This window comes from Hermetia illucens, chromosome 4 (assembly GCF_905115235.1).
Source record: "Hermetia illucens chromosome 4, iHerIll2.2.curated.20191125, whole genome shotgun sequence".
NCBI classification, from domain to species: Eukaryota; Metazoa; Arthropoda; class Insecta; order Diptera; family Stratiomyidae; genus Hermetia; species Hermetia illucens.
Window position 1 is genome coordinate 52,066,978 of NC_051852.1, and position 12,839 is coordinate 52,079,816.

The window sequence follows — 12,839 nt, forward strand, 5'->3', positions numbered from 1 at the left end:
CCAAAATAGCAAATGAAAATTTATGTAGCAACTTTTCTCAGAAAAATTTCAAAGTTATCGTTACTAGAAAATAGTAGATTAGATTGATATTTAAAGAAAGAAGAAAATGCAAATGAAGAGAATTCTTATCAATATTTTGACTATGCAACATACTTTTTTCCATTAAAAACAGATATCCCCGTTTCGTGAATTTCTCCTCTGGCTTCTAAAAAGAAGAGTTAGAATTAGTAATCTTCAACTGTAAAGTGAATTATAAAAAGATATTCTTCAACAATTGGGCGTTAAAATAAACTTAGAAGCTCTCATGCAAATCAAAGAAAAACTTACCGCTTTCTTCTCCATATATTTACTTTTAAGTTCATTTACTTTTTCCCTTGTTTCTTCGAAACTCTCTCGGGTCTGTAAATAATTTCAATAATTTCTCGTTAGTAAAGCGGTTAGTGCAAAACAATATAAACAAACAAGTCCAATGCGCTTCAATATTAAAAATGCTATGCTGCAAAAAGATATCAGAAAAGTGAAGCTGTGAAACAAACGATACATTTGGCATTATATAACTTAGGCACTTACTTTTTGAACGCGGTGGCGGAGATCTGTAAGATAATCCTTATCATCTTCGCCTTTGTCGTGTGCTGCATGATAAAACACCAGCCATCCTGATATAAATGCGAGTAATATTTCAACAAATTCAAATTTTATTCGTTCCTGAACTTCTTGTATCCTAAGAACGTAGCTTAGTGACTCCTGAATATATTCACGTTCGTGCATTCCTAGACTGGCATCGGCCTGAAATCAATTAAAAAAATCCTTAGTTGCATAAAAACTTGTGTAACCAGCGCTTTTATCAGCATGAGCGTCAAGTAATGAATTTAAGGAGACACGCAAAGTTAACAAAGAGACTTCAAAATTCCAGGAAGAAGTTGATAACAAGTTGTTTTTAAAAGAGAAGATCGAGCCAGAAATATGCTTTCCGAACGTTGTGTGGACATACCTCTAAATAAGACAAGATATTGACTTCTTCAAAATAAAGCGGTCCAAAGAAATACTCTGAAAAAACTTTTACTCTCATAGAAACAATTGCAAAAAACTGCAGTCACTCCAAGCAAATATTGATCGCGACACGATCAAAACTATTTTCGCAGATGGTTTGGAAGGGGAAAGGTTTCTCTATGGAAAAAAGACCGACATTGAGTGCTTCAAGAAGATAATGATCTAAGTATAATGGACTGGTCATCTAAGTCACCAGATTCAAACATTGTAGAAAATGTTGGGTATTATTAAGCGCTTAATGAACGGCAAAATTAGCGATATTTCAGGAACAACTTGTTCCTTTCTTTCACGCTATATGTCGTTAGTATAGCATTAAAGAAGGGAACAAATTGTTCCCGGATTACTAGCTTTTTTAAGTACGATGTCCATATAATGTCTTTTAGAGACAGGTCTTGCGACAGGCCGGCTAAGAAAGCGCATCCAATGTCGTTCACAACAATATGATTTTGTTGAGAGATCTTAAACCTCGAAGAAATGCTAGGCCGTTCACCTCAGTCCACGCAGCAGGACGGGTTCCGGTTCTGTCGATAAATGAGCACGAGAGAACGCATGGAAATTAATCTGAGCAAAAAAATAGGTGTCTGCATGCTAAAAATTGGCACCCCTAATGTAAAAAGCGAGAAACTCGGAAAAACCCCTCGGAATAGGCTAAGATATTTACGCTCTACAAGAAACCTGATCATTTGGTGCCAAATGCTACGACATAAAAAGCAAACGCCCTAATAATGGCTATAAGCTTCTCTATTCTAATAGCCCATGGGTTCAATATGGTGTCGGACAAGCAATTTGATGACAGGCTGATGAAACTCATCATTATATCAGCTGCTCACACTATTTAATTTTTACCGCATACGCACCACAGACGGGTCGAACTGATGCCGAGAAAGATGCCTTTTGGCAACTTCTCGATGCAAAAATTTGTAAAGTGCTTGCCGATGACTATATCGTCAGGCGGCCCGAAAGGCAGTCGACAAAAGGTGCAATGAGGGAAAAGGGTTTGGAGCGCGCAATAAGTGTGGTAAACATTCATGACTTTGTGCTTGTGAATACATGGTTTATCAAACAATTGTCTCATTTTTCTACATTTTTAGTGGGAGCAGTAAAACGCCGATATTTTACCATAGTCACTGTCTGCAAAGCCGTTCCTTATAAGACATCGCACCTCAACTTCGGTCGTTGATTGCTTTCTTGCGTATAGACCCGCCGCACATTAAATGGTGGCAATTTCAAGAGAAAAGAGAAGAAACGATCTCACTTACATGATTACCTACCATTACAAAATGTTAAACTTCTCCAAAAATGGGATGATCTCCCCATAAAACACGGTCTTAGATTGAATTTGTATAAAAAAATTATCGACCAATCCCCATGAAACAAACATCATTGTCAGTGGTAGTGACCTGCTAAGAACTGAGCGATTTAGATGTCTCGGGTCAATGCTATCGGCCAACGGAGAACTGCGTTATGAAATTGCTTCACGCTTTAGCGCAACCTGGATGAAGTGGCGTTCCATATCTGGTGTATCAACGAACGTCTCAAATCTAAAATTTAGCACAGTGTCTCTCGGTAATGGAGACGAAGATTCGATCACATCCGAAATGAGGAAAGCCGTGATCGATTTGGGGTTGCGCGGATCGTGAAAATTACGATAGTGGCATGTTCGATGGTATGGTCATGTAATTCGCGCTAATAAGAATTCACATGGAAATATTGGTCTGAATATTGAAGTCGATAAGAAACGACCAAAAGGTCGGCCGAAACAACGGTGGCTTGATACCTGGATAGTGATTTGAAAGCCTCGCGACTGCATCCAGATCAGGCAAATGACAGAGTGAAATGGCATAACTTATCACGACGCCCCGACCCAGCTTGTGAGCATTAACTGTAATAGCTTAAGAATAAAAGTATCAATATGGAAACAACACCCAAAGAAAACAACAAACGAGGGGAATAATGGAAATATTTTAAAATAACAAAAAGTAAGACAACACTCATCGCAGAATTGCTGTTGAAAAGTTGTACAAACGTACTGGTTCATACGGTTAACAATGAGAGTTCTTCCGACAAAAGTGACGAGGATACTCTGTCCACGGAGAAAACAGGAAGTTTGCAACAAGCTTTATAAGACAGAATCAAACATGCGACCAATACTACATATATAAATATAGAGCAATTGATTCATTGGCTATAAAATTACTGTCTATAAAATTACTAAAAAACGCCCGAACTTTGACAATTAATTGTAGTTATTTTTGAATATTCTGTGTTGATATTACCATAAGCGACGCAAACAATTCGTCGGATTTATGAGAATTTAACTTCAACAGAAATTTTGAGATTCGAACGGATAACAAGGACAATTGCGAAGACATGGCTAAAATCTATGGACATAAGCAAGTAAATATTAACGTAGTAGACAAATGAGTCCATTAAAATGATAGGGAGCAATTACAGGAGTTTTTGGGTCCCAGGCCACGTTGGGATAAAAAGCAACAGGTTGCGGAATATAGGGCATCCACATAATCTCTTCGTTGTTATTGCTATTTCTTCCCATTTTATTTTTCGATGAGATCTTAAAACTAGTCGATCGAGTATTTTGGAATTTTGAGGGATAAATAATGTGTACATGCGGAAACTTTTAAAGAAAATTTGATCAACATCAAATATCCAAGATCTCTGAACCCCCAAAAAAAGTTCCCGTGAAATCAAAAAAATACGGCCCACATTTGTGAAAAGGAATCAAAATTTAAGAAAATGGCGGGCCTATTTGTTGCCTATAGAGATAAGCAGTGCTTACATATTCATCGGGCAAACTAGTTCTGGTTTGGTGTGATGATTGTATGAAATTAAATAATAGATTTGATTTAATAAATTAGTTTGCCATAAAGAAAGTAATTGATGCTTGAGGGTTTTGATTTGGTGGTACGCGAAATGAGTTAGACACCTTTGGGTTGAGTTTTCTCAAAATGTACAAATAGCCAATTAGGAATAAAATTTTTTAAGTGCGAGTCTGCTTTCATCCAAATATATTTAAAGAGACATAGCTGTTTTGCGGATAGTTTAGTTCCATTTTTAGAAAAATTCCCACCGTATTGTTTGCTTTCTATTTCAGTACGTTTTACTAGATAATCAAAAAGGTGAATGTGGTTCTTTGTTTATTCCATCTTCAAATCATAACGCTGAATTGGGGTTGAACCCATTAAGTTAGGAATTCAATGTTCACCCAGAGTATTTAATTTCTTCCGCAAAATGCGACGAAAAGGGATCTGATCAGATGGCAAGTGTTCCGAAGAGTCTATTGGACAATATTGGTAAACATTAGGCTGCCATCAAAAAACCGGTTCTCTGTGGAGCAACGCACATTGTCGACCGCGCTCCCAAAGAAACATAAAACATGGCTGACTGCGGAAACTTGGAAGCGGATCGACGAATGTAATGAATTAAAGACTTTACAGTTCTCTGCGGATCGCGGCTAATATGACGCTTTTGAGCTGCGATACCATCATACCAAAAAGAAATTTACCATTGCAATTGATAGGTTGGTGGTCGCAAATGTTTCGGTGCGTCGGTCAAGAATGTTAGCGCTCGTTGCCTTAACCACCATGACGAGTAGTTTAAGAGATGAAGGGAGGACTTCAGCACGATTTTCAACCGTAATTTGAATGGAATGGTTAGTTACCGCAACATGGCTACCTACAATGCCAATATGGACTGCTCCTCCAAATAAAAGTGAAATCGTTTTTACCATAACTGTGATAAAGCAAACCCGAAAAATTGCTTCATTTTGAATTTTCCTGCACTGACTATATTAACACCCTTCGGATCACTGTGGAGCAGTGTGTGAAATTTTCAGATCTCCGATTATATCCGAAATTTGCGAAAGCTATAAAGCCAAAACAAAAGCATGCTGCCGTCATATTGAGGATTCATTTCGTACTATGGAGCTGGAGATTTAGTTCCTTTTGACTGTCGGCAATCTAGTACAGAATCTTTATACCTTAATACTTAACGGTCACGCGTTTTTATTAATAGACAGATTGCTAAGTAAAGATGATTGGATCCTTCAATAGAATAATGCACCTTGCTACAAAGGAAAAATAATGAAAACTTATTTAAATGGATTTGGAGTTCAAATATAGAATTGATCTTCGCAAAACCCTGAACTAAAGTCGAGCCTGTTTGGTTATACATACAAAATAAATGTATAGTTGATGCTATGAAAAACAAAACTGGAACAATAGAATAAGTAAAAAGTATCTGCTACTCAGTTTCAGTATGTTTTAAATAAAATTTAGTGGAAGCCATAACTAAACGACTACAAGCTGCAATTGATACAAAAGAGGGGCAATACGGAATACTGGTTAGATCAATTTATTTAACTTTTTACGAAAATCTTCATAAATTAGATTGTTTTTGTCTTTTACATGAATTCGTACCAAAATACTTTGTTCAAATAATTAAGTTCAAAAATTTTGTCACCCAATAAAATCGCTAGAGCGTTATGCAAAAACCGATCCCATAAAAAAACCCCATTTCAAAAATAAAACGATATTGTGAAGAAATCAATTGCGAATTTAACATTTTGGAAAATTTCTATGCACAAATAATTATGCCAATCTGTGTATGTGCCTTACTCCGTGCACAAAAGCATACCTGCATATACTTATACATATATACGTAAATTGAATACCGCTGGTATTAGCCTACTAGGATTTTCCTATAGCTGAATATCTTTGTAAACCACTATAACAGTGAACTTCCAGGTGCCTTTGCCAGTTAGCATTGGCTGCAGCATGATTTTCAGCGAGGCACTCATTTACGCGCGTCTTATTTTGACTTGTTGAACCCTGTCTGGCTAGCCGGTTCGCTCGATGCTGTTTGGCCCCTTTGTCTGAAAAACCACCGGCACTGAACAATTCGCGTAAGTTATTTTTAAGGTTTTGTGTAAAACAAAATCGATTCACTGTCTGTCTCTCTGTCACAGGCACTTTCCTCTAAAACGGCTAAGCCGAACCTAACGAAATTTGATGGACAAATGGGAACTATTAAATCTAAAGTGGGTGATATAAATTTACGTGATGTTTAAAGGGGGTCTCCCCATAAATGCAAAGGGGGGATGAAAAATTGTTTTTCAACCAATGTGATATTAAATGAAGGTATCGATTAGTACTTTCCGAAACTGATATCAGTTTTAACGTAGATTTCAAAATGCAGGATTAAAGAGACGAAATGTCCACACTTAAAGTGAGACAGGACTCATTTCCGGGAACTACCCAACCAAAAATTCGAAGAAGTCAGGGCTGTATGCTTATACGAAATGTAAGCCTCAAAATATGTCCCATTCCGATATCTGCTCAAATAAACTTACTAATAATAAAATACCAACTTTTTAAAGATGTCTAGAAACCCCCCTTAATTTCATCTCAGGAGTATCAAATTGCAACAGTATAGAGCACAGCATCGCGCATAATACTACCAAGTTTAATGAAAATCCGGCTGTTACTATCAAAGTTATAGCAATTTAAACTTATTAATTTCACACAAATTTACTGCAGCTTATGCCATGCAAAAAGGATGCTGACGTCACAATTAGCGAGAATAATTGGCATTCCCGTGAAATATTGAAGTCCCGTTTATTAAAAATCTACTTCTCCCCAGTCCTTTTAAGGTTTTGTATAAATCCTTATATGAAATCTAGGCCTCAAAATATGTCCCACTCCCATATCTAGACAAATAAACTCACTAGTATATTAGCAGCTTTTAGAAATTGACTGTAAAACCTCCCTTAATTTCATCCTAGAAATACTAAATTTTGCACCGGGATAGTGGACAGCATCTCACATATGCATGACAAATCTATCTATTGGTGTCGAAGTTATACCAGTTTAAACTTATTAATTTCGTAAGAATTTACTGCATCCTAAGCCATGCAAATAAGATGCTGTCGTCAAAATTAACGAGAATAATTTCGAGTGAAATATTAAAATTCCATTCATGAAGAATCGACTTCTCCCCGGTCCAAACAAACCTTTATTCAAATCGGTTTACTGTCTGTCTGTCTGCCATTTTTCTCGGAGATGATTATAGCGATTGACACTAAATTTGATGAAAAGTTCGGAACTGTGAAAGCTAACGCATACAGTGAGTTACATTATTCTACGTGGAATTTAAAGGGGGGAGGAGGATGCACAACATGCAAAAGAGGGGTGTAAATTTTTTTTCAGTATAGTCATGTAGGGTATCAAATGAAAGGTCTCGGTTAGGCCTAAGTTTTGACAGTTGTTGGAAAAGTGGGGAGTGTGAGGGTCGAAAGTTCATCATCTCGTTAACGAACCCATTCTCACAAACTACCCACACGAAAAACTGAAAAAAATCAGAGGCTACCACTATATTGTGTCTATGTTTCGAAATATTCTCCATACCGATATCTGTTCAAATAAAGTTAATAAAAGTACATTACTATAATTTTTAGTAATTGCCTGCAAACCCCCCACCCCTCCTCGTAGCATCACGAAATTTTGCAGCAATATAGGCCATAATATAGAGCATGATCTTATCAATTTTTTGGAAATCGCGGTATTACTAATAAAGTTACAATAGGCCAAATTTGCCGCTCCTTTGCAAATTCAAGACTGTGAATGTCAATATCACCCGAAAATGGATATTCTCACAAGATATATGCATATATTACGTACTCCATATTAATGAGACTCAAATGTCTTTATAAAAGAAATACACATAACCTTCAATACCTAAAGCGTCCAGCTCCCAGTTTCCCGACTTGTTTTTATTTGATGTAGGTTGTTTTCTTCACATTTGTTAATAATAATGCGCTGCTAGCGTGAAGTGTATGAAGCTGACTGCTATCAACACAATGCTTTCCAGATCAAATTACTTTTAAAAAGTAGAGGGCAATTGTATTTTTAACTAGGTACACGCCGAACTGTCATGCACTCATTATTCTTCACATTGGAAAATACAAACCCTTTTACACCTGAAGCGTCTAGCTTCCGGTTTCCCGACTTGTTTTATAGTAGCGTTGGCGTATTTGATACCACTTTCCGATTTGTTTTTATTATTTTGCATTAATATTGATATTGCATTCATGCCATATTTGAAATAAAATTAAAAGTCTAACGGCTAGTCACCCTTAGTATCCAATAATTCTAATAATATGCCCAATCTAAAGGAAATATACGACGCATAATACTGAAATATAGTATGTTTCGATTATTGCAAACGCCAAGAATGTTAACGGTTGAATCCAACGCAACCCCTTCACACCTTCTCGTTAAGGCACATGATTAGTGTGCAAGGTTGTACAGAACAGAAATGACAAACAAGAATAACCGGGAGGGAAATGTATGTCAATAATCACTTTAGTGGAACTGCATTCAGAATTCTACTGTTCAGATCAATCGGTGAGCGTAAGTGCAATAGTGATTAAAAGTATTCATACGGAATAACATCTTGGGGTTAAGTTGCTTCGGAGATCAAAACCGTCCAAATACTTTAATTCAAATGATTGATTCGAAACTAAATTAGATTAACAAGCCTCCGTGGACTTGAGATTGGAGCTCCCTCCCATCATATAACACAGCTCTTAAGGAAAATCCATGCACTTTTAAAAACAGTCTAGTGGGTGGGAAAACTTCAAAATGGAAAGCAGCAATCAACACCTATGAACATCTTACATTTTCAAAATATTGCTTTAAATCCAATCTCTCATTTCTTCAAATTGTTAATGAATCGTATTAGAAATGACCACATTTGAGCATTTTCCATGCTCCCCCTAGAAATTCGAACATATCTACATATGTATATATTAGCAATGAGCTCTGCTGTCAATCATATCATCACCTAACAAACATTGACGTCCTGAAGCCGCCTTCCATTTCGTAATCCACTGTAGCCACAATGGATAGCGACTCCTGTTTTCTCTGCCGCAAACGAAATTCTTGTATAAAAAATCAATAAATACATGTTAAAACCTGGAGGCAAATAATCCTTACCATGGACGAACAAAGTAGGTCCGGATTCGTCGGCAACTGATATCCATGGCAAAGCTGTCAAGCACTTGATCTATTTAAGGGGAACGCGTACTAGGACACCATTTCCATATAAAAATCTTTCGGTAAAGTCCTTGCTATGCACGTTACGCTATTATTAATGATGTTCAGATGCCATGGGCAAATACAAAACAGAACAATCGAAAACCAAACCACTATTGAGCAATTAAAGGAATAACCATGCACTGAACAATTTTTCCACATCAAAGACTCGCAAATGAATTCCCAACAATCACTCCTTGCTTCACTTTCTCACTAGCACAGTCGACATTTCCGTTTTCACGATATCGACATATCACCTTACATCATCTTCGGAAACACATTTTATGCAATAGAGCAAGGAAGAAAGGTCAAAGGCTACGCAAACAGTCTAAAACCGACAGATTTAAAACCCAAATCCTAATTAACACGGCATAACCGTCCCGTCAAAGGATAAAAATTTATTGCACAGATTTCTAAGGGAAAACCGACCCGAACGTGAGAAAATGAATGTATGTATCAGGAAATTATCGCTATCCTGACGAATGCCATTCGCACACAGGACAAGTCGAATTGAAGGCGCGCAACCCATACATAAGCACCTAACAGAGGGAAATACGAGCCTGCGAGCAGTGCGCATGAACACTTTTTTTCATTTTTATAAAATATATTAGCGGCAGTTGAATGAAACCTACGCGATTCTAAATACAACAATCTCTCTTTGTATATATCTAATTTTAGTTCGGAAGCAGGCGCAGGAATTGGAGCTTCCACTCCAAGTTCTTTGGTTATGAATGCATTTCCAACACGAGCATGAATACCGTTCAATTGGTGAATGAATCTCAGAGCGAATCACTGAATGGTTACCGCCGGACAAGCATAGATAAACGAAAATCGCTCCTTTCAATTGATGCTCCCACAGCACCCGTTATAAGATTGAAAAGGCAATACCAAGACAGAAAAATTGTGCAAAACAGGTGTACAGTGGGTAAAAAGTCACTACCTTCAGATAACCACAACAAAATAGAGGCTTGTCTTGGAAAAATGTTTGTTTTTCCGAGTTCTATTCATTGAAATTTTGTAATATTATATTTTCTGTAACTGCCCGCTCTTCTGTTTCTATATCTGGAATAATTGACTCGGAAGCGGGTAAACTTTTCAGTACGTATTTTGGTGAGGCTTTGATTAGAGAATCATTTAGTGATGGTAAATAAACCGAAGAATTAAAGAGGCCCCTGTTTCCTGCTAATGAATTAATTTAATTTTGCTTTTCTTTTATATAAAGAAAAAAGGAAATCGTTTTTAAAACTAAGGACAAACCCGATATTTATTCATAAAATAGGTTCACTGCCTTGGAGGACTAGTTTAGAAACACATAAGGGAGAGTTCTAGTCAGAGGTGACTTTAGCGCCGGAGCCCCCCGAATGGAGCATGCCTCAACCAAATTCTGGAGGCGCACAATTTTCGGAGCTGACTGCCAGGACAAGACTTATCGTCCTAAATACCGGTAGCACTCCGACATTCCGACGAGCTGATTACCAAAAAACTAGGTGCCGATCGGTCACCCTGTTCCATGGAAACAAGTAAAATGAAAGAAATCTTGAAGGTCCTTGTTCTTGTCCAGCCCATCCGAGCTTACGCCGTCGATGAGGGAGCGTATCGTTCGCTCAGTATGTTGGACACAGCGGGGAAGCTGCTTGAGAAACTCAAGAAAAGACTGACAAACGCAATTTAAAGGACCTAGCCTACTCTACGAGACCCGGTAAGGACAACGCAGAATGGAACGCTTTATACGATCGTCTTCTATGATTCGAGATGCCTGATGAATCACATCTTTTCGGATACGCGGATGATGTTGTAGTGTGCAATTTGCCGACTGATGCCCAATGTTGGAGGTTCCTTATCCAGCAGGCGTCACTTACTGATGGGTGCGGTTCAGTCCATCCTTCTTTACGGTTCCGAAGTATGGGCTGATTCCCTCAGTAAGGAGATGCGCCCCAAGCGCCTAGCGAAAGTACAAAGACAGGGAGCTCTGCGAGTTGTGTCCATCTATCGTACCGTCTTGGAGCCAATCGAAATGGTGATAGCAGGAGTTATATCGATCGCTTTCTATGCTGCCGAGCGGAGGTTTATATACCTCAGCAGAGGGAAGTAAGGAAACAATCGTTTTTGAGGAGAGAGCTCGTAATCTCTGCGCTCCGCTCAGGAAATCGAGGGAAGTAAGGACACAGTCGCTTTTGAAGAGAGAGCCCGTACTCTCTGCGCAAGGCAGCAATCTTGGGAAAGAGAATAAAGAGGTACATCGACCCCGCATCTCATAAAAGACGTGCACCGTGGTTCAATCGAAAGCACGGCGAGGTTGACTATTATCTAACTCAGCTGCTCAGCGACCATGAATATTTTTTAATCTTACGTTCAAACAATAACGGTCGCCCGACTGCATTTATTGCAAAAATGTGATGGATGATGCCTGCCTTTTTCTTCGCCAGAAGGTGGAAGCGCCATCGCCATCACCTTTCGATGGAAGAGTGTCTTATCCCGGAACGCCATATTTGAGGCAATGTCCAGAGCGAGGACACGCAGAGCAGAGTGGCACCTGACAATCAAGATATTCTTAAGGTGAAAAACAAGGTGATAAGAAAAGAAGGATAGAAGAGATACCGGAATAACTGAAGCTCCCTAGATCCCCGCGGTGGTGCTCCTATACCGAATAGGGCTGGCCTGACACATTAAGTCAAAGGATTCCGGATTAGACTACTGGACTGCAGGAGGTGCTTTAACCGGTAGTTTGACTGAGACAGAGGTCAGACACTTTGTGCGTAAATGAATTATTGAAATTATGAATTGGATTGTCGCGCAACGATTATTGTTATTATTCTTACCTTACTGTTACCTTTATAAATTCGTTTGGCACAATCATTATTGATCGATGTAAAGCATTGCTGACCCAGGTTTTGAAGAGCGTTAGAGCACTTAATTTCGAGACAAGGAGGAAATGTGGTCAATAACTATTGTTACTTTAAATCCCCTTCTGCTCTATTTTATGTTTTCCCCTTCATTGTGCCTTTACCTGAACTCTAAAAATCACCCTTTTGTAATTACAGCACTGTATATGTTTGAATAAATAAGATAGGGATTCTCCTGCGAGTTAGAGATATAAAAATTCACTCAAAGCTTCTAATAGTTGCCGTGAAACACGTAAGAATCTAATTTCGTAATGGTGCTAACGCCATTCGAAAGACGCGTCTTCATGGTCTGCTAACTAATTCAAAAATATTGACTGTGACATTAGAAATGAGGAGCATAGAGTCTTTCGAAATACAGGAGAAACAGGCAGGAGAAGATTTCTAAAGGTGATACTGTGATTACCATCTTTCGTCTAAATGCCATGGTGGACGTGGACACCTTGTTGGGATATGCGGTGGGGAAACATTGCCTTGGAGATCGAAACGACAAAAGGGAGAGCGTTGTGCATTTTTGTTAAGGTACAGTGTAGAGGGTAAAAAAAACATCGATTTTTTTGGTTCTAAAAAATATTTATCTCTTCCCGAACAAAATGCGGGCACTCCGAGCACTGAATTCAAAAAATTCCCGCCGATACAGTCGTTTGTTTGCAAGCGTGCGTCGGTTATTTTGATCTCTTTGCTTGTCAGCTGGTCTGCTGCGGATTGGGTGGCGCGCTCTTGCTTCTTCTTGAGTAAGGGAGCCAAGGACAGGGACTTTCCTGCATGGTGAGAGTTC

The 12,839-nt window shown here is 38.4% G+C and overlaps 1 protein-coding gene across 2 annotated transcripts in view; it reads right to left on the reverse strand.

Annotated features, from left to right (window-relative positions):
• Nucleotides 1-12,839, reverse strand: part of LOC119656283 (rho GTPase-activating protein 26) — a 120,933-nt gene that overhangs the window by 11,932 nt on the left and 96,162 nt on the right. Inside the window, exons 1-4 of one of the 2 annotated variants that reach the window (XM_038062712.1) lie at nt 9,063-9,642; nt 571-786; nt 328-399; nt 154-205 (exon numbers count right to left, since the gene is read on the reverse strand). In XM_038062712.1, coding sequence (XP_037918640.1) covers nt 154-205; nt 328-399; nt 571-786; nt 9,063-9,065 — 343 coding nt within the window. In that variant the 5' untranslated portion in view covers nt 9,066-9,642. Of the gene's footprint in view, nt 1-153; nt 206-327; nt 400-570; nt 787-9,062; nt 9,643-12,839 lie in introns of those variants that run through there. The other variant, XM_038062711.1, reaches the window with a different exon arrangement.